Source organism: Anguilla rostrata, chromosome 16 (assembly GCF_018555375.3).
Source record: "Anguilla rostrata isolate EN2019 chromosome 16, ASM1855537v3, whole genome shotgun sequence".
NCBI lineage: Eukaryota > Metazoa > Chordata > Actinopteri > Anguilliformes > Anguillidae > Anguilla > Anguilla rostrata.
Genome location: NC_057948.1, coordinates 24,744,339 through 24,771,779, shown reverse-complemented (window position 1 = coordinate 24,771,779; position 27,441 = coordinate 24,744,339). Strand labels below are relative to the sequence as shown.

The window sequence follows — 27,441 nt, the reverse complement described above, 5'->3', positions numbered from 1 at the left end:
ATTACTTGTAACTAAAACAATCATGTGCACCAGCAAGCAGACTGAGACTCCAGGGGTATAGTCCCCCCAGGGTTTGAAGAAACAAAGTGTATTGTCTCATTTGTGATGTTATGTGCCCCTATCTATATATTCGTGTGTGACTCAGGATTGTGATGTCATTATGTTGAGATTAAGAAATTATTCTGTACAGGCCCACTCACCTGAGATGATGGACTCATCTGCCATGTATATCACTGCTGGCCAGTAAGAGAAATTCCCAAACATTCCCACAGTTACAACACATATCCATTTTCCCAATCGGGATACTGGAAAAAGGGATTTGTATTTTTCTTGTGTACCAGTCATTGACTTCAACAAGCATATTTACAGCACATTGCCATCTTTTCCCTCACATCTGTAAACCGCTTAAATTATTACCCTTCTTTTTTCACATTGTGCTTCTTTGCCAAACATCTCCTCTGTTTTAATCCGATTGAAAGTGACATGTCATTTTTTTAATCTGACTCTTAAATCCTGCAGTCACTGACCACACAATTAAAACATGCCAGGCTATGGATAAATTACTCTGGAAACGGGGGATGTTAAAACGCATTTATCTTCTGGTGTCTTGCCTAATATGTATGGCTATGTTACGGAGTGGGAGGCCTGGAAGCTGTGAGCTGCTCCAGATGAGGATGGTGCCAAAGTACACACACGTTGTTTTTATTTTTATTCCATTTCGGAATTGCCAGGTTGTTTCTCCGCCCCCCCCCTTTGTGAGCCTGGCTTTACACTGTCTGCGCAGATTACCCTCTCCACACACTGAGGCCTGATTCTGTCACCCCCCATCTTCTCTGTAATTGGGCCACCCAGACGAGACATGCTCCTCACATGCCATGCCTCTGTGTGGTCCTCGCAAAGAAAAAGCGCATAAATGAGGAAAAATAAGATATAATGCCAAGAGAGAGAGGGAGACATCTCGAAACTTGACCTCATCAGTTTGGGGAAGGCAAGAACAAGAGGCCGGAGGGGTTGTGAGGACGGGACACTTGCCATGGGACGCAGGGCCAGAGATGGAGAGATTAGTGGAAGAATGGCGTATGTTTACAGTACATTCACATGCGCTCTAAACTCTAAGCCTACCAAGAGGAAAGATGGAAAATGGGAAATAAAATAACCAGGCGGAGTTCTCATAAATAGGACTCTATTTACAAAGTGCGGACAGATTCAGAGAGTGCATGCTGTGGGGAGGTCATGGAATTTCGCATGTGGTCAATGGCATTCAGCCCACTGCATTTAGGAGTGGCTTTCTTATGTCTCCTGTGGGAAAATGGGCTTCTTTTATTAATTGTAACATTTTTGTGGACATTTTACAGAGCTCTGTAGATCTGTGGAACCCGAAGGTGTTTCTTGTGTGTAAACCAAACACATCTGGAGGAGTAGGCTGGAGTAGGCTGCATGGTTATAATCGCCAGGGCTATCTTGTGATTAATGCTGTATCAGGCAACAGGATGGGGTGATAAGGAGGAGAGAGCAGACACAGTCCATTCCATTGTGGGACACATCGCACACTCCCCCACTATCAGTCCCCTCCCAAGGTCTCAGAGTTCTTGAGAAAGTGCAGTTTTTAAATAAATGATTGGAAACCCCCCTGTGAGTGCTGACTATACTGGTTAATGGAGCCAGAAAGGATTGTTTCAAAATAATCCCTGTACTCAATAAGACTGTGAAACACCAGTTTAAGTGGTAAAGTAAGTGGTAACTGCTAACTGTAATACAGGTATATCAAATATATGTACAGGTGTTACCATGGAATAGTTTACTTTTGTTACCATAATTCTCAGGACAAATAGCTAATGGAACAATAGGGAGTTCTTTCTCACCACCATTTCAGTGTTTTTACCACTGGGGAGTTTTTTAAAACTCAATTGCTTGCCAAGGCCTTTACTTGACAAGGAGATCTGGGCAGCTACACCAAGTAGGCTTCGTTTTCAAGTCCAGAACTGATGATGTCACAGACGGGCCTTGGAATGGGTACAGATCCAGCCAGCAGGTTGTTGTTATCCTGGTCAGACAGCAAGGAGATTGCCTAACTGCTGAGGATCGTTATTTTAAAAGAGCTTGGCCATTCCCACTCCTCGGGTGCTGAGTTCTGCATTCTGTTTCTTAGTACTCATTTGGTTTGCCTCAGCACTGACTTGATCCTCCGTGCTAAAGTGCAATTTGATGGCCATTTGAGCATTCATTACATATTTACAATGGTATCTACTACACACTCAAGAGAGTGCACAAACAAGTGGGGGTTTTTTCTTAACAAAGATAAAGGCACTGTTTCAAATTTTTAAAAAGAAAGATATTTGACCTTTGAATCGCAGACAGAAATATGAAGTGTAAAAAATGCTATTTTCAAATTGGGGCCTCAAATTTAGCAATCAGAGCCACAAAACTGGTTATTGCCTCATATCTTTAGAATCTGGGCCTAAGCAAGTCTTTAGGAATTTATTCTCATTATTGTTCTCTGCGACTATCTCAAAAGGCAAATGTGTGGAATTAATCATATGAATCTTCTCGAAACACTTCCATGATCCCTGACACAGCTTACGTCAACCTTAGGGTATCTTGTTCAGTGGTAGAAGTCACACTTCAGATCAAATTCAAGGAATTTGCAGGTTACACTGTTACCTGTGAAAAACCATTTAATGAATGGAATGAAATTAGATATAGAATAGAAATTCTATTATTTAATTGTATAAATCCTATGGGGTGGCCATCAAAAAATGAGCTATTGCCATTATTCTGCTTGACTTTGCGTATTGTGGAAAAAAAACTGTGAAATCCTTTCGATTGGGAGTGGAAAATATTTAGAATTTATTAAACATTTTGAGTGAAAAAGATTATTTTTACCCTATTAAGTTCTTCATCTGAGGAGGACACGTTTAAACACTTATCCCTAATGGTGTGATCAAATTGTTCTCAAATGCAGTACAATAAAATAGAGTTGAGCATGCAGACTATTTCATTCACAGCTATACAGGAGCCGCCCCCTGTCTGTTGGAATGCGCAGTGAAACAGAGATATTGAATGTGCTTTCTTTCAGCACTGGTCTAACAGGCAGTACAAAACCTGCACAGGGAGGCTAGAAAAAAAGCAAGGAAATGAAGGCTATGAACATTCACCAAAGGTTGATTCATTATTTTTCATGGTTCTCTTTTTACATGCTTTATTTTTAGCAAAGAGCAAAGGGAATATGAACAGCCTTTATCAATTTATTTGTAATTGAGCTGTCTTACACAAAATGCATAATAATTTTATTTTATCTAAGATTTTCCATAGTTTTTGGGTGATGTCACCCTTTTTAAAAGAAAGAAACTCACTAATGACTTTAAAGCACTCTTGACTGTGATAAGTTAAAAACAATTTATTCTCAATTACTCTGAACCTCAACATCACCAGGTCTTTACAAGGACATTAGAGTACCAATAAAGTAGAACAAGTAATGCATATACGATACAAATCTCACAGCTCAAAGCTCAGGACTACAATCATAAAACAGCTCTCCACATTTAATGACTGTTACTGCCTAATGGTACCGTTCCTGATTACACTTGAGGCCTGCTGCTCAACCTCACACTTTGAGTTGTATTGGGCACTGATTCAAATTTTTTAAAAACTTTTGGACAAGACAAATGGTGCAGTCTTTTGGGAACCTGACTCCTGAGCCAGTTCTCTGCATGGGCAGGAGCTCCCTCTGAGCTCTGATCCCTTCTGTTCCTCCCCTCTATGATCTATATATCTATATCTACATCTACAGTGCACACACACACACATACATTATATCATCTTCAGACCCAAGTGTTTTGGATGACAAAAACATGTTGCAGTAAAATATTTTTTTATTGAATTTCTATTGAATGATCTTTGTAGAGTAGGTTTCAGCATAGTATAAAATATGGTTCTTGATGTTAAGACCAGAGGCTCAAGTCTACTACAGGGAACAAAAATGAATTGCCAGCTCTTATGTGTCATGGTTCTGGGGTGTAGTGGCCTTGTGCTGCCACTAGAAGGCACCCGGCCTTTGAGAATTTCTTAATTTGTTCCAGGTGTCTGATTCCCAATTATTTTCACCTGGGGAGGTGCCTTTATAAGCACTGACAGAACAGCCATCAGCGCTTCTGTGTAAAACCCCGTTATCACAAAGCCGGTACGGTATTGGTATAGGTGGACGGTTTACAGAATTGTGTTTGTGGTTGGTTCTGTGTCCTCTTAAGGCGATTCAGTCTCTTAGCGCAGTGAGCGCATTCTGACGCCTTAAGAGTATTTATACTTTTATTTTGAGCTCGTGTGAGCCGTTGGGTATTGGGACGTTGTCCCTGGTAATGTATTTTGTTTGTGTTTTTCTGAGCTGCGTCTCAGGTTTTTCTTTTCGCTGAGTAATTTTTGCTACTCGGTTGTCTATTTTCTTTTAAGACCAGTTTTGGGTTTGGTACCAGAGCTTCGCCTCTGTACCACTGGTCCTCCTCTTTTTCGCCCTGGTTTTCACGGGTCGCTTTTGGTTTCACGAGCCAGTTTTACGGCTGTACAAGGTGGTCCTTCGGAGTGGCTTTTTACTCCGTGTTTTTTTTGTTTTGTTTGTTGTTTATGATCCTTTGTGTGCGGGAGTTGCTCTCCCAAGGATCTTATTTGTTTTGTGTTTTACTTTCGGGTGTTCCCTTTCCTTTGTCCTTCGGGACTTTGTGGTTAACGCTTCCGGTAGCGTTAGCTTTTCGTTCCTCTATATTAGTCGCTTCTGGTTCTCCAACACCCCCCACACCATTATGAGGACAATATGGGTTCTCTACTAATCTCTGGATGAGATCCTGATTGGTACACAAAGCCAATGGAAGATCATTCCTTCGGCTTGCAGATAAAAATGGACAATAATGCAAAAACTGTTAATCATAATAGTTTTCACAGTTCTTTTTACAGTAATGGCAGAAAAGCTATTGAGAATCCAATCAGCGTGATTCCACGTGAATAGAAAATGCACACTGGCAAAAACAGCGTTGCTTTCTTCAATATTGCATGCGCCAAGCTGTTTTTGGACACATTGCTATATCATCACATTTCTTGTAGTTTGGGAGCCACAAGAGTGAAATCCAGTGAACTGTTCCAAACTTCATGATAAATTCCTGATGTACAGCAAGTCTTCCTGTGTGGCGGTTTTTAAAAATAAATGCTGCGTGACGCTAACAATCTGGTTCTGAGCACATCCAGACCCACAGAGGTTTCTGCACTGCCAGAAGTGAGGGCAGAGGTGTCTGTTGTATTACTTTATTAATAAGATTAATTATGTATGACCTAATTCAATATTTTACATTCAAAACTGGAATGAAGCTGACAGCATTTCAGCCAGCAAGCTACTGCCTCCAGTGGCCTTAAACTGTTTTTTTTTTTTTTTTTAAATATTAATCTTGCCTAAATTGTGTATGTTTTGAGAAGTAACTTTCTTTATCTCTCTGGGGTGACAGTGAAGGTCCCATGCCAAAAATGGAATGAAACCACCTCTTTTATTCACTCGACTACTGTAGAAACATGTGACTTCCTGTGACTTCCTATTCCGAAAACGTGAAGGGTAATCAGGATAAACTGGATGGAGGAATGCATTTGTCTGTCATGTTCAAAGCATTTCCTCTCAACATACCCTATTGGAATGATCATAGGTCAGAGGTGAAACTGTGATATATATAGTGCTTGACCCTGGTACTGCCACCATGCTTAAAACATTGCTCAATAGGGGAAGAGTAGGATACAGTTAGTAAGGCCATTGAAACATTAAATAATTGCGTTCATACATTATTAATTAGACAAATAAATATGCACAGTCGTTCATTCAAGAGGTACTGTGTCACGTGACATTCCATCTAATGTGCTGACCAGTATAAGGATTGTCCAAAGGAGACTGAAGAAACCATATAGTCTTTCTAGTGCCATCTGGTGTCTGACAAATATCGCTACATCTGCATTTAAAATAAAATATTAAATACTGTATGCCATAAGCTGACAGGCTGGAAGGGCCTGTTTGCCTGAACAAAGCATTGCGTATTTACTCGAATTTAAGGTGCCGTAGTTTGATACTATCCCACTGTGTGAGTGCCAGGCAGAAGAGAATTGTGGGTGCTACATCTCAAGCTGATAAAGATACAGCTTTTGCTGTGACATTATCGCAAGGGTGACCTCCCAGCGTGGCTACTGTCCTGCAGACAGCTGTGAAGTGTGTAAAACATACCTCCATTTTTCACGAAAAATACAGCACTGGTGATTTTGCTTCCTATGTGAGGACCCTAGTGTATTATGTTACAAGCAGTTTTTCCACTGTAAAAACATTCACTTTGCAACAGTATTCCACCCCATTGCCACAGACCAGTATAGCAGGCTTGGTTAAATTAACCACCAATGTTTTGTGTTTTTATGTTAATTACTAAACAGGCGGTCCAGTTGGGGCATCAGACCTTTAAAAGTGTAGTCTATTGCGAGTAGACAACGTTTACAATTAGGGAGTGAATATGGTATAAAACTTCTGTGATCATAGTTGTTTATACCTTACTTTGGTTCCCAAACCTGATCTTGTTCTAGCACCAATTAATAGTGATATAATGTGTTCCCTTTGGCACAGTATGTATTTGATTTAAGGTAATGTAAGATAATTGCATTCCCATTCATAAAGTGGCATTGAATTAATGCAAAAAATGTAAACATGATTGGATGTGTACAGTATCCAAGGTAATTTTGTGTCCCTCAGCATTAAAAAAAAAAAAATAAATAAATACAGTACAGAAATAACTTCTGCATGGGCGGATGCATGAGCTTGTAACATAATAGTATTGTCAATCTACTGAGAATGCAAACTGAACCTACTGAACCATTTATCACTGATCCCTACCCTGGAAAACCTATGCACTTTTTTCTGTCCTATTTTATTTTTTCAGCCTCATTCTGGGGCCATTGAACTTCCCAAGGGAGCTTTCCTCTCCCAGTCTCACTGTTGGACCAGACATTGTGCATAATCACTTGATAAGCAATTTTTTGTTCTGAGTTAAAGTTGCGTGTGATCCTCTGCAAATTTAAAAAAGCCCTGCATGCTAATATCTTCAAGGCACTAATTATAAAATGCAGTCTTGGTTCCTGCCCAGTCATATCAATGCACTGGTGAGTGATTGCATTGGCTGGATACCATGGAAAAAAAGCCAACAATGGAGCCAAACTGAATTGGTAACAGTCTTTTTGTTAATGCCTGTAAGAAGTGCCTAATTAAGACCAGTGTACAAGGAGGAAGAACTCTGCACCCCTCTGACATATTTACTGTTTGAGTCCAACAGGCAAAGTTCAAACTTTAACATTTGACTCAATGCATTTTTCTTTCTCTGTTATTAAAATAAAAAAGAAATGGGGCTCTGTACTATTTTGACTGGAACAGTTTGATGTCGGCCATTAGCATTTATGCTGAGAGCTGAGACTGTAGTCAATGGCACTCTTATCAGGCTTTGTAGTAGAACATAGTCTTTTTATTGAATAAAATCTAGTCCAAATGTATAAGATCGGTCAATCAGTCATGCAGTGTCCTGGGTCTTGTAAGGTTTTTCAGTGCCTGACAACCCATCAATTAATTTTCCAACCCCTCTCTCTTCCTCTTTCTTTCTCTCTCTCTCTCTCTCCCCCTCCCTCCCTCCCTCCCTCTATGTGTGTGTGTGCGTGTTCAACATGAATTATGAGAGAATCTGGAGGGATAAGGCCAGGAAAGTGATTTAATACTCAAATTGAATCCTAATTTTTTAAATAAATAAAGCTGCTGAAAAGAAAATATAGCCACCCAGCAGTAGAAGTATTTTCATGAGTAATTATTTTCAAATACAGTTTAGATTTGACACATCAAGCTAACCATCCATGACAATGACAAATGCTTGCTTCCCTCATTAACAGTCTACTTCACTTCCGTAACAGAAGAGCCCTTCAGTCAGAGCTATATGACTTACATTTATCAATATATCAAGCAAACTGACCAGTTTGCTCAACTCCTTGGAATGAACTTCAGAGATGATTGAGAGGCTTCATATCCAAGAGCTGAGATACAGTAAAACTTTAAGCCGAACATCCTATAGGGGGCATTGTTATGACCTCTCACTATGTCTGGGCTTGTGCTCTGCATGTACGCATTACCACAGACAGTATCTGATTGGACCGAATATTTGCATCCTGAAATGGGGAATTAATGCTTATCTATTGACCACTGAAGAAGAAGGCAAAATGGTAAAAAGGCCTCCAGTATGATTGAGGTCGTACTAACGTACTAATAACAAGCTTTAATGGTTGATCACAGTATATTTATTTTTGCCACCATAAATTTAATTGGCCTTTACATTGCAAAGCACAGATCTCAGTACTCAGTATACTAGGCACTTAATGGAGCCAAACTCACGGTTACTTTCGAAATATCTGGAGTTAATATAAATATTTTCACACACACACGGGTCTGGCAGTGTCATAACATGATATGTACTGGTGCCCTTGAGTCTGAGGTGGCAGTCATTTTTACATATTTATTACCAATTTTCAATGCACTAATGCACTGCACACCTCGAGCAGCAAGCATAGCATATGCTGCTCCACTGTTTTGCTATGGGTATCAGTAAATTAGGAAACTGTATAAATAAAAGACATAAAAATATAGGACTAGATCATGTAAAATAATATTTAACTTGTGTAAGCACATTTATCCAGACTAAATGGAAAAATAAAATCGTAAAAGAAATATACCCTTCAGGGAAAAATTATAATCCATTTAAATTACAAATATAACATTTTAAAAATATGAGTTTAAAAGTATATAACAGTATGAAAACTTATCACTACGTTTTGTAAACAAAGTCAACATAAAATTCATCAAAATGTGAACATAATTTACATACAGTATAGTACATTCATAATTATTTACAGGTGTACATAATCATACTGTTGCCACTACGTTTATATGTAGTGTGAAGCAAGCCTCACAAATCTATTATCAAATTCCATCCTTTCTTCATACTGGGATATTTAAAGTTGATATGTCTGGTGCCACTGAGGCAAACAGATGTAGGTAACACTGGAGATTTCCGCACGACGTCAAGAGTCTATTGCAACACGATGCATGTTCTGAGCAAAATCTGAGGCTCAGCCTACCGTTCATGTTCACAGTCAGACCTCCATGACTTCACTCTATTTTAATGTTTGCTGTTATCTCCATGAGCCTCATGTAAGGAGTGTAAACTTTATTCGGATGGGTTCTCGCCCTTGGATATGAGTGGACTGGAGGGGGCCCTTCGGGATGGGAGAGCTCCAGGGAGGTCTGTACTGAGTAGGACTGAGCCGGGCCAGACTGGACCAGAGTGACACAGGTGGGGGTGGACTGCGTTGGGCTGGTCACCTCTGTGTCCAGCTGAATGGACCTGGGCTGTAGAAGTGAACTGTACTGATTGGGGGAGTACTTCAGCACACTGGACTCCACTCTGCTTGGGGGAACAGGACGAGGCCTGGCAGGGTTGGACAAGAACGGGGCTGCGGTCTCTGTCCCAAATTCAGTTCTGTGGAAATAAAAGAGTAATGGTTATGCAAATCTATAAAATATTTAAAATTTTATTTGGGTTGCTAGTAAACCTACTCCATGTGTTTTTGTTCCTCAGGAAGTATCAAATAAGTTCTGTATTATTTGTTAGATGAGTTGGAAAAATACTATTTTCAGTAGTTACAGTTACCTAACACACCTTCTTTCTGTGTTTTTGTTAAGGTGTCCCTTTATTGAACTTCATAACATTAACGGGATTCATATGCATACATGTCATTAGGAGACTGTGACTGGGAGGCCCCAGGCAGCAGCAGAACATGTTTGGCTTGGACCTGCTGTAATAAAGTGGGTTCCTCAGCCTCTACCACAGCATCAGCAACCCAGCCACTCCCCCCCCCACCACCACAGTGATTTTCCGAGTACCTACAATCAGGGTATATGTGTGAGGTGTGCCACTCCACTGATCAGCAATAGCACTCCTGTACAAGGTATAACCAGTAGTGTGGAAAATAATCACTGGCTGCTGGGTGAGTGTGCAAGAGGAGCGCACAGGCGTCAGGAGCTGTGCTAACTGTGTAGATTCAGGTGGGGCGGAGATGACGGAAGAGCGCAGTACAGTTTGCTATTCCCAAAATGCGAGGACATAGCATACACATAATTTGGTGGTGGAGACGGTGTTGTGTTCTTTACCTCAGAGGCAGCGCACAGCCCACCCCAATGTCTCTGGTGGATGTGGACTCTTCCGCATTGTTTTGCTCAGACATAAAGTACTTCAGCTTGTCTTCCAGTTCATTATTCTAAGAACAGAAGCAGACAAAAAGTTTAAATAACATTTCAGTTTGGTATCATGTAATTGCTCTGGAGTGACATATGCACATTTCTAGAAAGGAATCCCCTTTTGTGCATAACTGGTTCACATGATGCACTTCTTGTGAAACAATGCAACTGTCAAACAGAATAAATAAGGCTATTCAATAAAATGCTCTGTATTTGCTATTATAAGGTATCATTTTAGCTTGCGTATCTACACTACATTGAACTTGACTTCTCTGGAATCATTTCATATAGTCAGTGAGAGTCATTTCCTAGAAAATTTTTTTATTGCTCAGTAAAAATCAGGCAGATGACTAACCAAGAATTTCCCCTCAATGTTTTAATCATAGGTCTTAATCAGATAAGGCCAGTTTCCCAGACACAGATTAAGCCTAGTCCTAGACAAGGCAATGTTCAATGCAAAACTCAGTTTAGTCCAGGACTAAGCTTAATCTGTGTCTGTGAAGGTTTAAGTGCCTTTAGGTTGTGCTCTATGGCGGTTGTTCCAACAGTCTTACCTCACACTGAACAATGGCAATTCTATCCAGCAGATCTGTAATATACATGTCCTTCTGAGCCAGTTTTGCCCGTAATGCATCAATCTGTAAATTCACAACAAAAGAAGAAACGGTTACAAGGCGCAACCTATTCGTCATGTATGTTCATTTTTACAATGCATAGAACTTCATAACTTAACTGAAATGGTTCTGTGTGTGTGTGCATATGCGTGTGTGCATATGTGTGTGTGTGTGTGTGTGTGTGTGCATGCCTATGTGTGTACATGCATGCATGTGTGCTGGTATGTGTGAGATTCTTACCTCCTTGATCATTCCCTTAACCTTCTTCTGATGAGAGAACACCATGTCATTAAGATGTTTGATTCGTTCCCGCAAATCCAAAGCCTCATCTTCCAACTGCTTTGTCCTGCAATACAACCATGCTGTAAGCCTCATATTTGCACATACCATAACCGATCCCTATCCTGTGAACTCCAGACTGCTCATACCCTACCCCTATCCTGTGAGCTCCAGACTGCCCATACCCTACCCCTATCCTGTGAGCTCCACACCTGCACATACCCTACCCCATCCTATGAGCTCCACACCTGCTCATACCCTACCCTATCCTATGAGCTCCACACCTGCTCATACCCTACCCTATCCTATGAGCTCCATACTCCTTATACTTTTCATTGCAACCCTACCACTCCTTACCTCTTGATTGTAGCTGCATCAATTTGATCGGTCTGGTCCAGCCTGCGCAGACGCAGTTCACAGTCCTGCAGCTTCTGCTGCAGTTGTTCTTTCTCCTGCAAGATATATGCGCAGATATTCATGTACATATTTTCGCTAAGGGCATGAAACATCAAAGAAAGAAGCATCCCAAATCTAGACAGAACCTAAACTGTCCCATAAATGTGTAATTGCCACTTTTGATACTTTTGACAAATTTAAGTTCATAACGAGGCATTGTTAGGCAGGTCTTACCTTGCCCATGCAGTCCAGGAGACGCTCCACTTCACTGATCCTTTGGTCCCGCTCAGCTATTTTTGCCTCTGCTATCCTGGCATTCTGCTCTGCCTCTTCAAGCTGTCTCACATATTCTGAGATCTGGGCCTGGTTTTGTGCAAAAGGAAAATCAAGTTTCATTTAGATTAATTAGATTAATAGACTAATATTAGATTAACGTTACCTTATTCTGCTCTTATTTCAGCTTGAGTGTGAGTATTTCTGAATGTTAATCAGACCATACAGGGAACTACTATGATTTGCTTCTTCAGTTCTAAAAAAATAAATGTCTAACCACAATAGTAAAATGCAGTTGAGCAAGCCACCACCAGAGGGGACCATAGATTATTTCATATGTTATTTCTACACTTAGAACCGCATCACTTTTTAGCCAATGGGCTCTGTTCTTCTGCTATGAAACTTTTGCCTCTGTGCTGATCAGGTCAGAGTCGGCTGCAGGCATAAACACTCTATAAGGTGGTTTAGGGCCACAACCATCCGTGGGCCACACAATTTAGGTTTTAAAATTTTTGTATTTTTTTTAGATTGTGTAGTATCCACAGTGTGCGAATAGCTTTTTCAATGCTATTGTTCTTGCGCTAGTTCCCTGGTCAGTGATTGCTGACATCTCTCCCCCAGTTTACAATTCTGCCATGTGGCTCTGGGTCAGTAGGTTGAATAAGCTGATCTCGGATCAGTTCTCAGACCAGCTTCAGGATGCACATAAATCAGACAGTACCTGCAGAGCCCTGATCTCTTCCATGTGCCTCCTCTTCTCCTCCTTCAGCTGCTCCTGATACTGGTTCTGTAGTCTCTGAGTCATCTCCTGCAGCTTCTTGGAGCTGACCTCCAGGGTGGATTCTACCTAATGCACAGAATTATATGGGAAACAGCGAGACCATTGAGATCAAATACTGTGAGCATACCATGGTTAGAAGGTCTGAACACAGGTGTTAAGGAATGCAGATGGCAGATTGTTCTGTACGTCATAATTTTTCCACAATAAGAAATAACATCTGACATTGCTTTGCTACGCAACTACCTGAATTTATACCGATGGTGCGGTGTACGTTAAGTCAATAGAATGGCCGACTATCTGCATCTGCATGTTCATGCACGAACCCCGCTGCTGATTCAGGGGAGTGTAGACATCCACGGTTCTCCTCCGAAACACCTGATATCACACATCTGCTTCCTTTCATACCACAGACTACAGCTAAGCTCGCGTAGATCGAGTGAAGGAAAACCTTTCATATGCGGCTCTCATGCAGCCCACAGCTGCACAATCGACCTGCAGGGGTCACCAGATAACCAACTGAACTCTCCCATGTCCTCACTGACATAATTGCCAATTGCATGTCGCCCTATGGAGCTACTACTCACAGTCGTGCCTTAATCGAATGAGCTGCCTGTTGCTTGACACAAATATTAACTGAATACACAGCCTCTCAGCAGAATGAGGTCCCAGAGGCTGGAGTGTGGATGAATGACAGTAGTCACAGGGTGATGAGATGGAAAGAGACAGGGGGAATGAGGAGGGACAGGTGACAACAATCAAACCAGACTCTACCTCTGAGACACATAAACAAAGCTTGTTTAACCCTTCAAAGCTGGGCTGCCGACCCTATTCCTGGAGATTTACCGTCCTGTAGGTTTTCATTTTCACACCTGACTTTACTCATTAACAGCTAACCTTGCTCAGTTAGAGCTGGAATGAAAACATACAGGATGATAGTTCTCCAGGAACAGGGTTGGCCAGCTCTGTTGTAAGGTGTAAGCTCACAAATATGTGATTAGAATGCTCTTACAGTAACTGAACGTTCTAATGCTGAAGCAACAATCACTACTGGTAATTTAAACCAATGTTCTAGAACACTGACATATAATTTTGAAATAATATTACAAAATACCTACTCTTCAAATGCTCTCAAAAAAAACTTTTTAACTCAACTTTAAAAACATCAGGTATTCTGGTGGAGACTGAGTGTTTCTCTGATCACCTGACAAATCTCTGACACTTCAGGCAACTGCGTGTTTGTCAGCCAACATGTCCCCGGCATCCCTACTAATGCTGACAGCCATCTCAAATACTTCTAGAATGTTCCCTCAAGCCATTGGCAAAGTCATAAAGTGCTTGAAAGTCAATTTTGTGGAATTGGGCTGAGCAGTGTCTTTCTCTCTCTTTGCTCCAGGTCGTTCTGTCTGTTAACTGTTCTTATCACCACTATGCCTTCAAATACTAGCCTGAACACCCATCTTTTTCATTCACGGCAGAGCTATTACCAGTGGCACTGCTTGGCTCTGTACATTGTGTCCCCCCCCCCCCCCCCACAAATTCTCACTTTGTGTCCCTGCAGTTCTGTCAATAGCGTGTCCAGCCCATACCATCTGCACGCGAGGGGGAGTGCGGTACCTGCAGTTTGAGGGTGCTGTTTTCGGCATGGGCAGTGGCCAGCTGATGTTCCAGCTGCTTCACCTTCGCTTCGGCTTGCTCACGGGAACTGCGAAGACTCCTCATCTCCTCCTGGGTCAGAACCCGATTCGAACAGCTGTCCAGCAGGGATTTCTGTGAAACCAGCACAAAAATCTAGGACTCAGTCTGTGGCCCAGTGAAAGATTCACTTTGAAACGAACTGTAAATAAATTCACTTCTTGCTAAAGCACACTGACAACAAAGAAACTATGTATAATTGAAAAGTATAATTTGAGGAAAAAATACCAAAACTTACTCCACACTGTATTTTCAAAAATGTATAAACTATGAAATATTATGAAATAATTGGAAAATATATTCTACAGTGTTTTGAGACACATAAAATAGCACACATGGCAGTAACAGTAATCGATTTATTGTGTAATAAAGGATACACATTTTAATGCCATTTTTTTTAAAGGAACCCCATTCAGTATTGGTTTCATATCCTGCCATATATTATTTTAGTTTTAAATGGTATTCCACCTTCACCAAACAATATATGAACTGATTCTCAGTTTGAGAAGCAGCAGCAGAAGTTTCTGCATAAATGGTGTCATTATTCAGGGTCCCCTATGCTGAACTGTTATGCTGCACATCACAACGGTGTTCATCCGTTACCTGCAGTTCTATGTGAGAAGATATGAGGGAGCTGTTCATCTGGTCAAAGCTGTCCATGGCTGCAGTCCGCGTCCGCACCTCCGACTCCAGGTGCCGCCTCTGCTCATAGGCTACCTGGAAGCACAGAGAGAGATTGAAGTCACATGACTCACTGCCACAGCATCACCTCATCAATGAACACTGCTCTCATGGCCGCAGAATGACTGAGCACATTCAGTTCTCGCGTCAGCTGTCACTATGTGTTTTTTTTTTTTTTGGGGGGGGGGGGGGGGTTTCAGGAACTCCCACCCCTTTTGCTGAATCAGATTTTGTCCCCTCACCCTTATGTCTTGTGATAGCCTCTGCATCGATTGCTGCATGCCTCCGAACTGACCGCTCATCTTCTCTCGCACCTTCTCCAGTGATTCTCGCACCTAAGGAAGAGAAGAGTCAATGTCAGAGTCACCTCATTATCGCCTGGTGTCCAGGCCAAAAGACGAAATGTAAAACAGGATGCAATGAATATACCATCGAGCGGCTACAACAATATACAACGCAGACTCATTGATTTTGTATATTGTACACTCACAAACCCATTCACTCACAGATGTAAATCCCCTGTAGCGCAGAGGCAGTCAGTGCAAGAACCCTGCAGTCTGCAGCAGTGGACGGGCTCAGAGATACTGCAACAGGGATTGGCTGAGTCTAGGCCTTTTCTCTCCCGGGTTCTGGCCAATCGGCAGCCAGCCTCCCTGCTCACCTCTTTGATGTACCTCATCTCGTCCCTCAGGTGATTGACGGGCCACTCGTATGCCATCACTTCCTGCTGGTGGTCCGCACCCGTCCGCTGCACCACACCATACACCTTGGGCCCGTTCTCTGTGGGCGTCTCCCTCACCCCATTGGTGACGACGGCAGCGTTCTGCTGGAGAGTGAGAGGGTGTGAAAGTGTGTGTACTCAGGCATTCCAAACATTGCTGAGTGCTTGAAACTAGAGGTTGAGAAATGACAACAGTGTAAAAAAAAATGTCCTGAATGCTATGCTGGTGTCAAGTTTCTGCAACCTGGTATATGAGCTCTGTCTCATGGAGGCAGCATCTATATAGATGCATATAGAGAAAAAAGTGCAGAGAGAAGTTTTGTGTTTTTTGTTTTTTGTTTTTTTTCTTTCTCATTTTTTGGTATGCTTTGGTGTGCATTTCTAATCATAAAATGCACATGCTAACTCTCTATGAGTCTGATGGTTTATAAGAGAATATTTATGTCATCATCATTATGCATTAATTTCATGGACAATCATATCCAGTCAACTCACAAGGGCATCATGGACTGACACAAAGTGATTGTATTGTATAGGGAATAGCAGAACATTGCTCTTAGTGTGGTCACACATTGAATGCCATTTGAAATGGCATCCTGGGAGTGTGGTTACCTGTAAAACATTCACAGCGAGTCCACCTACCTGCGCCGATGGCTCTGCGCCAACAGACCGCTCCTGTAGGACATAACCATTTTTCCTCCTCTGGGAGCCATTGACCACTTTGTCCACCTGTAGTGGAACAAAAACTCATGTATTTAATGTACAGCTTAAATATGTATGTCTTATGAATGTAATATATGATATATGAATGCAAAATGCACATCCAAAACATAAAGAATATATATCATGATCTCAGTAAGTATATATAACAACATAAGCAATGCATTGTCAGTTTTATAAATATTTAATGTAATGTGATAGATACTATGATATACATCAGTGGTTCCCATCCCTGTTCCTGGAGATCAATCATCCTGTAGGATTTCATTCCAACCCTAACAAAGCACACCTCATTCAACAGCTAGAGATCTTGTTGAGCTGCTAATTAGTAGAATCAGGTGCCAAATTAGGGTTGAAATGAAAACATACAAGACAGAAGATCTCCAGGAACAGGGTTTGGAATGACTGATATACGTGATCACACAACATGCTTTTCAAAATACATACATTTACATAATGTATAAGATGGGGGAAAACTTTGATACAGTTCATGATATTCATTGTAGATATTGACATGCAGTACCTTCAGAAATATTGCACCTACATTCATTATTTCTCATTTTGCTGTGCTGGAAAGCCTAATTTAAATGTATTTAAATGGGATTTAAGTATACTGATATCTTCTCAATTATATTAAAAATAAAAATCTGAAACTGACTTAATTGATCAGTATTCACCCCTTTGTATTAACAACCTGAAGTGGGCCAGGTGCATTCCATTTTCTTGAGAGAGTTAACAAAGTCCACCTGGCTTGATTCAGAACAGCAGATCTGAACACTCACTGCCTGATGAATTTCAAAATTAAATTAGGAGGCAAATAGCTGGACAAGGTTATAAAAACACTGGCAAGGCTTTGAAACCTTCATAGGAACACTGTTACATTCAGTGTAACAAAACAGAGAAACAAGCCAAACACAGATACAAATATGATCAATACAGCCCATCAAACTAAGCAACCAGATGAGAAGGATGGTTGTCAGAAAAGCAACAATAAGGTCAGCTACAACACTGATTGGGTTGCCAAACTGTGCTTTCTAACTGTTTCTTCTGTGATTTTCTAATTGTTTCTTTGTCTCGGAGCTTGTAATCTGTGCTTTCTTACAGCTACATTTAGTATTGCTCCACTCAACGAAAAGAGAAGAAAACACATGAAGCCTGAATCAATATTTGCAGCTGTGATTTTACTGGATACTGCTGTACGGCTACACAGTTAAACAGTGCGCAAACATACAGGGAAGATAAGATGACAAAAAAATCATGCAGGTGACCTTGCAGCCTCCGAATATGGAAATTTTTCTTCAACCAAAAACATTTTTTTACTAATAACTTAGTATCCTGCTCCTCAACACTCTAAAAAGACTGAGAAAATTTTAACTAAAACATGCATAACACAAAGGTTTTATTCATATAAACATGAAAACCAGCTTGGTTTCCCTAAACTGTAGGTACTTAAGGTATCAAGGACTTTAACTGGTATTAAGGGTAAGGTAATGTAGACTAACCTGTGGGACAGGTATAAAGAGAGCTTATAATTACAATGAAAACATCACAAAAAATCTAAATGTGCAGGAAATTGCAAGAATGGACGATTCAAATCTTCATAAGAATATATGATTAAATGATTGTGGGAAAACGAACGTCTTAATATAGGATAAACAATAGGGCCAATGGCAACAGGCACTGTACTCTATGACAACATCAAAAGGGTTTGTCATGAAGACCAGACAATAACAATAGGTTATAACTGTATAATTATCCCTTTCAGACATGGGATAATGTATCGCCATGCAGTAACTCTGGACAGAGTTTTTGAGGTTGTTTATTATTGGGGTTTTTTTTTCTGGATAGTTCTAGATATATTCTCGGTGACAGGCAGTTTATATCTAGATCTATTTTCTGTAATAATCCTGGCAGAAGTGCAAAAGTAGTACAATCACTGGGGACAATCTAACACATGGTATTGTCACAAGGCAAATTGCAAGATTCAAAAAGTAATCCTCATTGATTTTTCAATATTGTAGAGGCCTTTGTTTTCTACCATTAAGATGCACCAATAAGTTACTTTTTGAGAACTTCACCAGACAAAATGTAACAAATGTGCTTACAAATATACCCCCCAGAGGTTTTCAAGGCTATTGAGATAAGGGATTATGATGCACTAGAATAGTTCAAAATCCTTGTGCTGTAAAGTTGTGCAATTTTGTTTTGTCCAGGGACACTTGGAGGCATCATGGAAGAAAATGTTAACTGTTATTAAACGTAATCCCAATTTGTGAGGATTACTACCTTTCTCACGTATAACCTAAACAATAGTTAAAGCGAACACAGTAGTAAGGCATACTGTATTCTCAAAAGTGACTTCTGTCTCAGCGCCAGTCCACACACCTCAGCGTCATGTATAAGAGTGGAAAGCATCGCACACGTAACCACATATATTAAGCAGTGTTAACATGGACGACATTTTACTCTCAGTCTGGCTTTGTGGGAACTCAACACATTGCTGCCGTCATGTAAGCTCCTCATCTGATTGGTCAGTAGAAGAGCTGGGCTGCTTACTGCGGGCAGGTGTACAACAACATGTACAGGCAGTGGAGCTGCTGAGTGGTCTTTCCCCTTTGGAGGATAGGGTTACGAGACACACCCTTTTTAATTTCACGACTGCTGCTGTTCTGTCATTGTCACGGATGTAATAGAATCTTCTCGACTTAAACCTAAGACGGCATTGCCTCTCTCTCTCTCCATCCTCCCCTCTTCTCCCTCTCTCAGCTGTCTAGTCCCACCTGGTTTGTTCCCTTTTCCTCATGTAAAGACAATGACTTCTCTTGTTCGCTGCCACCCCAGTAGCAGGTGCAGCACACGTTGCTATGAAAATGTTACAGATCCACAGATAAAGGTTGTGACTCACACATATATTTAATTAGACACAGCAGCAGGGTCCTAAGCCAATATTGGCATTAAACTTACATGCATAAGTGATAATATATGCATTACTTTTGGACTGCAATGGTCAGATATGAAAAACAACACCTGCTGCAGAGTCCAAGACTCCAGTGTGGTGTGTGTTAGCTGTTCAGATAAAGAGTGGCCAAAGGACTTGACATGCCATGTATAAGCTACAATAATGTAATAATTAAAGTCATATTCAGTGTAGCTTAGCAGTTCCAGGCTGCCTGAATCTCCTTAGCTAAGACCTACTGTTGAATCTGGGCTGGCTTTTTTTTTACAGCAAAATATCCCATAGAGAAACACATACTATAGTTGACCCACTCCTGCAGTCTGCAAATGTGTGCAAATGCCTTAAACTGAGGGTCAAAATAATATATAATTAAGCCATATACAGTGAACTCTATAACATTTGGGACATATTTATCGTTTGCATGCAATGACTGCTTGAAGTCTGTGACCCATAGACATTACCAGGTGCTGTGTATCTCCTCTGGTGATACTCTGCCCGGCCTGTACTGCAGCCATCTTCAGCTCCAGCTTGTTTCAGAGGCTTGTTGCCTTAGGTGTTCTCTTTAGCATATGAAACCCATTTCCAATTGGATTAACATCAGGTGACTGACTTGGCCAGTCCTGATCTTGGCTTTGGAAAACTATCCTCACCACCATGCTTCACAGATGAGGGAGGGTGTTTGGATCTTTGGCAGTTCCTTTTGGCCTCCACACTTAGCTTTTTCTATCACACTGCTACAAGTGAATCTTGGTCTCATCTGTCCACATGAACTTTTTCCAGAACTCTTTAAGCTACGTCTTAGCAAACTGTAACCTGGCTGTCCTGTTTTTGCAGTCAACTAGTAGTTTGTATCTTGCAGTAACCTCTATAATCCTGTTTGTGAAGTCTTCTGCGAAAAGTAGTCGCTGATATATCCATTCCTGTTTCCGGAAGAGTGTTTCTTATCGGTCAGATAGGAGTTTGGGGGTGGGTTTTTCTTCATTACAGTGAGAATTCTTTGGTCATCTACTGTAGAGATCTTCTTTGGTCTACCAGGCCCTTTGCAATTACTGAGTGGTCTTTTTCTTCTTAATGATTCTCCAAGCAATTGATTTTGATAAGCCTAAGGTTTGACATATGTGTCTGACAGTCTTTTTTCTTATTTATCACAGCTTCATAAAGACTTCCTTGGCTTTCATTAGTGCAACTCTGGTTTTCACATTGACAAACACAAATAACAGACTCCAAAGGCAAGCAAAAGCCTAGAATAAAGACTAGATTCTGAAAGCTCTTATAGCTGCAGTAAGGAAGCAACTAAACACACCTGACTAATCATAAACACCTGTGAAGCAGGTTGTCCCAAACATTATGTGCTCTGAAATGGAGGGGGCTGTGTGTAAAAAGTGCTTTGATTTCTACATGGTGAAACCAAAAGGAGTAAAAATACCCTTCAAAAGCTGAGAATCTGTACTTTAATCATCAGTGAATTGTTTTATTACAAATCTAAAATAATGGAATACATAACAAAATCAAGAAAAAGTGTCCCAAATATTATGTAGCTCACTGTAGCTTTCAACTAATCCCTGGAGTGGTTAAGGTAAATAAATAAAACATTTTAGACTAATGAACATGGCACCCAGGGCTTCCCTTTTCCCTAAAGTGCACAAAAATGGTTTTCAAAACCTTTCAGTAAAAATCAGTCCTCTGCAGGGAACCATGGAAGTCTGTTGCACAACAGGAAAAAGGTAAGAACTCTAAATCTTTTTGGGTTCCTGTCTGAGCCCAGAAGCTGTGGAATGCTGTTCATCATATGACATCACAGTACTGAGTTATAGACTGGCGTGTCACTCCATGAAAAACACTATGCCAACATAGTTGAGCCATGTTTCATTACACAAAAGTATTGCCACCACGTTACGAGCATAGTGAAAGACTGAGTCATAGGAGCTGGCTAAGAGACAGGGAGTTTTGGGGTAAAGGTCTAGGAAAAATTAGATTAAAGGAATAATTGTGAGACAATGAGAGAACTGAAGGATAAAATATGGGCGATAGGGGGCAGGTGTAGTACAAAAATATTAAGGTGAAAGTGATTGGGATTGTGAATAAGACTATGCAATTCACACAGTTCATTATTCAGAATGAGCCAAGGACGTTAGTAGTGTGTCACAGACGAGTAAACTCACTGCATATGCACTGACCTTCCTGGACCCATCCTGTCCAGATGATGTGTCAGTCAGGGTGAGTCTTAGACGGCGGATATGTCTCTGTACACACACAGCCACAGCCACAGACAGAGACAGAGACAAGACAGACATGGTTTCATTAATGAAGAAACATAAACATAAACTTTATAATAATAAACTTTATATAGCACCTTTCGTACAAGTGTCAAGCCAGAGTGCTCTCAGAGAGGGGAAAAAAGACAGACAAAAATAGGGTAAAATAAAGGAAGAATAAATAGGATAAAACAATAGAGAGAGGAAAAAATGATAAAACAAGCTAATAAAATAGAATAAAACAATTAAGATACAGGATATTATATATACATATATAATATTGTTCACCTTCATTTAACCAGGAAGTCTCATTGAGATTAAGATCTCTTTTTCAAGAGAGACCTGGCCATATATGTATATATATTCATATATATTCATATTCAGATTTCTGAAGTTAAGAAAAGGGCTCTTACACATCTCCCTCCTCACATGCAGGCCTCTAAGCATGAATCTAATTCAACAGAATATTGCTCTATTCTCCTCTATTCTCTCATCAACCTTTTCTACCCACTCTCTCTACCCACCTACAGGGTTTATCATCGAGAACAGAAACAGTTCAAAAAAGAAATTTCCAAATAAAAGACTTTCACTCTGAAAGACCTAAAACATCTTTTTCATGGTGTCCTTTTATGTTTCAGGCTGCCAAGAACTGAAGGTGCATGTTGTTATTTTCACTCTTAGTTACACTGCAATTCTTTTTAAAAACATCATGAGCCCACATGCTGAGTGATGCAAATGTGAAACTATGTAGTGCTTTGTCATATTCGCTAAATATAGATTTGAATGTTTAAAACATGGCTGCCTTAGGATAGTAATCTTATTTTTGCATAATATGTAAATTAATGCATCTTATTAACAAATACATAATTCACTGTCATATACCTGTCATAGGTACTAGTCTGTGGGCCATACCAGAACAGCCAGCAGAATTTCACACTGCATTCCTTTCATTTCATTTGTTTAAACAACATGGCTTGCCAAAGTAATATATAATAGAAAAAAACATATTTGCCTTTTTAGATGTTATGAAAAATTGATTTTAAAAATCTTTTAAAAATATTTTAATCGTTAACTGTTGCAAAGATATCATTATAAAACTGTTGCACTGTTTGGAATGAAATCTGTCATTCATGTGATTTAGTACAGTTATCCAAATATGCTGTACATAAATTCTCATTTGTCAGTAAAACCATATGGCTGTAAGTCACAAGATTTTGTTACAATTGGTAATACTACGTATAAAACGTTTTTTAAAATACTATGTTTAAAACACCCCAAGACATACAGTACATTTCCCCTTCCACATAAATGTATTTTGAGCAAAACAATGCATTCCAAATTTGGAGGAAATGGGATTCAAATAATAGAATTATTATAATAGAACCATTTTTTTAAATGGTTAAAAAATAAATATTATTCTTGCCTGGTTAAATCTGGGATTTAATTAAAACTAATGCAATACAACAAGTGCATATAAAAATTATATCAGAAAATAGTGCTCTTAAATATGGAGTGCATTAACTGAAATGCCACATTTAGCATACATTTAGGGACTGCACAGCAGGACAAACATTGGTTATGTAATATCAGTGCTTTCTTTCACAGCTGTTGCAACTGCAGCTTTAAAAGGACCAAAGTCCAAAGTTACTTTCTGTCACTAAATCTCAGATCCACAGAGTTGCACAAGAATATGTTTTCTTTACACGGCAAAGCACATTCTAGTTTTATCCTACTCTGTCTTTATTACAGAGAGAATCCATGTAACACGCCACATGTTTTAAGCAGTCAAACATTTTCCACTAATGAAATATTACATAACCCCCTTATGCTGTGTTTAGTAGATTACTACTACTATACTAATAGTGTGCCCCAAAATTACCCTCTCTTCAAACCCTCCCAGAGGGCTAAACAGCACTTAGTATAATGGCATACATTTAAATGTCAAATCACACTTACTTAACACATGGAAATGTGATTGGTTAATTGTAGATTTTTGTCTGACAATACAAAATGCTAATTATGTCATTCAGGTTATATTGAGCAAATGAAATATGACCTCTGAAACAAGGCTTAACCATGCGAACATGTGACCTGAACCTGACTACATTCAGTTTACATTACGTTTATTTGGCAGACGCTTCTATCCAAAGCGACGTACAATAAGTGCATACTAAAGGTCATTGGAACAACTACAAAACAGTATATATGTGACTATAGTATAGTACTCAACACTACTGGCCCAATATATAAGATAGTATCTGGTGAATATCAGTTCATATATAAGCACAACACCTATACATAACAGACAAAGGAAATTTATTTGTTTGTGAATGTGCCATCAGTTAGGGTTATTAGCTGGAGGGCTGACGGTCTGAAAACAATCCTTAATTATATCACTTAAAGTCGCACATAAAAATGCAACACGCCCAGGTGGCTCACAGAGACAAAAATATCCATAATCTCTAGAATGCGTTACATTTGCTTGCTCTTCTACCAAAAGAAAGTTAATTTCCCTAACCATCTGCTTGTTGAGGACATGTGCGCAAGTCTGAAATCATTAAATGAATTGTTTCTTAGCTTTTTCTCTTTCTCTTTACTTTTTTACGGCTTTAATAGTAATTGAAAATGCAACAAATAAAGACTCATTTGGGAGCAGAGACATGCTTACATTAGCTCATTAGTTGTGAGTGCCTTTTAATAGCAGTTTAATGCTGCTCAGCACAGGGAGCTGATAAAATAAACATGACAAGCCTTCCCCTCCAGCTAGAGAGCTCTGATTACTGCCTCTGTCAGATAAACATATCAGCCAACAAACATACTCCTTCCACTTATAACCGTCCACCCATATGGAAAAAACCAGGATCAGCAGCACCACAAACAAGCCATTAAAACATAGCCACGAGTGAGCAGAAAGACCAGACAGAGTGAAGGAAATGAAAGAAAGAAGAGAGGAAGAGAGAAATGCAGTGGGAGAAAAAGAAAAACAATGAAATCAGTCACCGGACCAAAACATATCACATGGTGCCCTGAAGACTATCAGCAAGGCCCTCACACCAGAAGGAGGGTGGGGGGTGGGCGAATGGGGGAGGGGGCTGCCACCGTCCCGGGATGGCAGGGCCGCGCTCTTACCTGGCTGGACAGATCCTGGGTGTCCGTGACCGTGCCTCTAGAGCCGTACCTCAACATGGCTCCTCCGTAAGGTAACAGAGCCCAGCTCACAGACCCGCTGGTCCCTCACCCTCCCCACTGCACAAACAAACACTGACACCACCTGCACCCTGCCTCATACACACCATGAGGTACAGAGGGAGGGAGGGAGAGAGAGCGAGAGAGAGAGAGAGGTGAGAGGTTCCCCTCTGATGGCTCAATGCTAGAATTCCTTTGCCAGTTGATAAGAGACAGAACAACAGGGCCTTGGTATATTCCTGCCAGTGCCAGGAGAACAAACAGAGCTCCACTGTCCCGCTCTCCGTGCTGGGGAGTACTGTGACATCGTCCCTGGAGGCCACACCTGGGTACGGGGAGCTGCCGGTAGCCTAGCAACCGTGGTGCATCTCAGGGCCTGGCCCCTCATCAGACCTGTTGGGCTGCATTTCACCTGCGTCATTCCCCGCCCATTGATACACCCACCCACCCCACCCCACCCCCCTACATCTGAATGCTGCCACTGGGCCGGTTCAGGCATATACAGTAGGTGGAAGGACTCCTCTTCCCAGCTATGAGAAATGGTTACATGGCATTCCAACTTCTGCAAATTCAACTGCAAGCCTCGTCCAAAAGCTGTCAACATAAAGCGGTGAGCTCAATTAAGAGGAACTTGCGGTACAGAAAAACATGTGCATAGATATTCGTCTTCCAATTCTCCTTCTGTGAAGCATCATTTCAAGGAAATTATGCTTTACCTCAGCTGCCACAGAAAGCTTCTTTTCAACTGCTTTCCACCAAAAACATGTAACTTTTAGGAAACAGCTTTTCAGAAACAGCTAGTGTGATTAAGACTATGATAAAGTAGATGAAGGCTTAGCTTTTATATTCTTTGGTAGTTTTTCCTCACTCTCTCAGACTCCCACTGCCTTTACATTACTGAGAAGAAGCATCAGAGCTCTATTTCCAGCCAAGGGTGGATAAAAGTGTCTTGTCTAACCTGTCCAGTTACTAATATCGGAGCTCTCAGGACACTTGCATAGGGACACAGAGGCTGGACGCATTTCTGCAATTAATAATAATTCACTGTAGCTTCCAAGAGACACATCCAGTCGAGTCCCCTGTTCCCAGTGTAGTTATGCACCCTGCCATCCAGAGCCTGACTGTGAAGGTGCCCACGTAAGCTTCCAGCCCCATGGGGAGCCATCTATTTTGGCCACAGCCTCACACAGGAAGGATTTAGATCAGCTGCAGATGGTATTCCCCATTTCATCACACAGCAGTGCCTCCTCTGGTCACTCTGGTGTTCTCCAGCTATCAATTTAGTGAAAAATGGAAGGGGGGAGGGACTAACTTGGGGGCAAATGGAATTCACAGCGCTAAGGTGGTACAGCAGTGTTGTGGCACTGCTCATGCGGGCAGCTGGGCAAGTTTGCCCGATACTCAACCAGTTTTTCCATGTGAAGAAGAACTGCAGAGATGATAACACACCCCACCTGAGAATTCAACAAATTGTTGATTCATAAACCTCACCGTTTCAAAACCTCTTTTACCTTATATGGCAGTTTACAAAAACACACACATCCATGCATACAGAAACACACACACACACGCCCCCACAAAAGTAAAAGAGAGTTTGAGAGTTTTGCAATCATACCATGTTATTTAATTCAGATGGTTCCTCCTTGATTGTGATCTCATTGCTTGCATGGGGCAGGTACCTCACACTGCACTGTCTTTGCAATTCTGGTTACACAGGAACAACTGGATGCACAATGAATCTGAGCTGACGGATAAGATGGTATGTTAACGCCCTGTTTTTTTTACCTGTCACTTTTTGGAAAACGTAAATAAACAAACCACCCACAATAACACTTATCACATCTGATTGGCTGCATTATTCATTGAGTCCCAGGGATGTCGCTGCACATGAGAACTGACTTCCCTGTTGACAAACCTGTTTGAATAAAGGTTATACAACACAAAATTCAATCAATAAATTAATCATTTAACTGAATACAGAAGTTTCCTAGTTAATTTGTGAATGTTATTGAAACACGCCTGAGTCCCCAGCAGCAGAAGGCCAGCCTGGGGTATTTTAATGAACTGTACGGGAGGTATGTTATCTGAAAATGCACCCAGCAATGCAGTTCAGATCACGCAGCACTAGACGGTTAGGGTGTCAGAGAGAAGTGCTCAAGTGGTCTGCTGGTGATGTAACTAACAACAGAAGCATTGTTGACCCAGCATCGTTCTTGTCTCTTGACAATTGCTGATTTGTGTTTTGGTCTCTTGCAGGAAACCTGTAGTTTGGCATTCACTTGCTTCATCTAATGTTGCAATCATGCACCATCTCATGCCTTTGGAAGCCTTGTTAGTGACGTGTCTTTCTGCGGTTATATGTTTTCTGATATTCCTTCCTGGAAAAGCAAACATATTTCTCAAGATGCTCAAAGCATGTCAGTAAGCTTTGTGAAACAGCAAAACTAGACACCATTATACTGAGCCTACGCTTGTGAGACAGTGCTGAAGAAGGATGCTCGTAAATTAAAATAGCAGAAAATAAGTTTGTTTCATTTTGTTCAATTTTCTACAT

At 40.7% G+C, this 27,441-nt stretch overlaps 1 protein-coding gene across 6 annotated transcripts; it reads right to left on the bottom strand.

The window, feature by feature from the left end:
• Positions 1-8,314: 8,314 nt before the first annotated feature.
• On the bottom strand, positions 8,315-25,267 carry myzap (myocardial zonula adherens protein). Of its 6 annotated transcripts, none has more exons than XM_064312761.1 (14): positions 24,831-25,267; positions 21,609-21,689; positions 16,383-16,499; positions 15,711-15,875; positions 15,292-15,384; positions 14,972-15,085; positions 14,291-14,443; positions 12,617-12,742; positions 11,857-11,985; positions 11,584-11,678; positions 11,188-11,293; positions 10,888-10,971; positions 10,247-10,353; positions 8,315-9,575 (listed from the first exon to the last, which is right to left on the bottom strand). In XM_064312761.1, the coding sequence occupies exons 1-14, from the start codon at positions 24,885-24,887 to the stop codon at positions 9,206-9,208; spliced, it is 1,797 nt and encodes a 598-aa protein (XP_064168831.1). In that variant the 5' UTR covers positions 24,888-25,267; the 3' UTR covers positions 8,315-9,205. The 6 variants fall into 6 exon arrangements, with proteins under 6 accessions (XP_064168831.1, XP_064168832.1, XP_064168833.1 ...); XM_064312762.1 differs by having other exon boundaries at positions 21,624-21,689; XM_064312763.1 differs by having other exon boundaries at positions 16,413-16,499; positions 24,831-25,265.
• Positions 25,268-27,441: the final 2,174 nt, after the last annotated feature.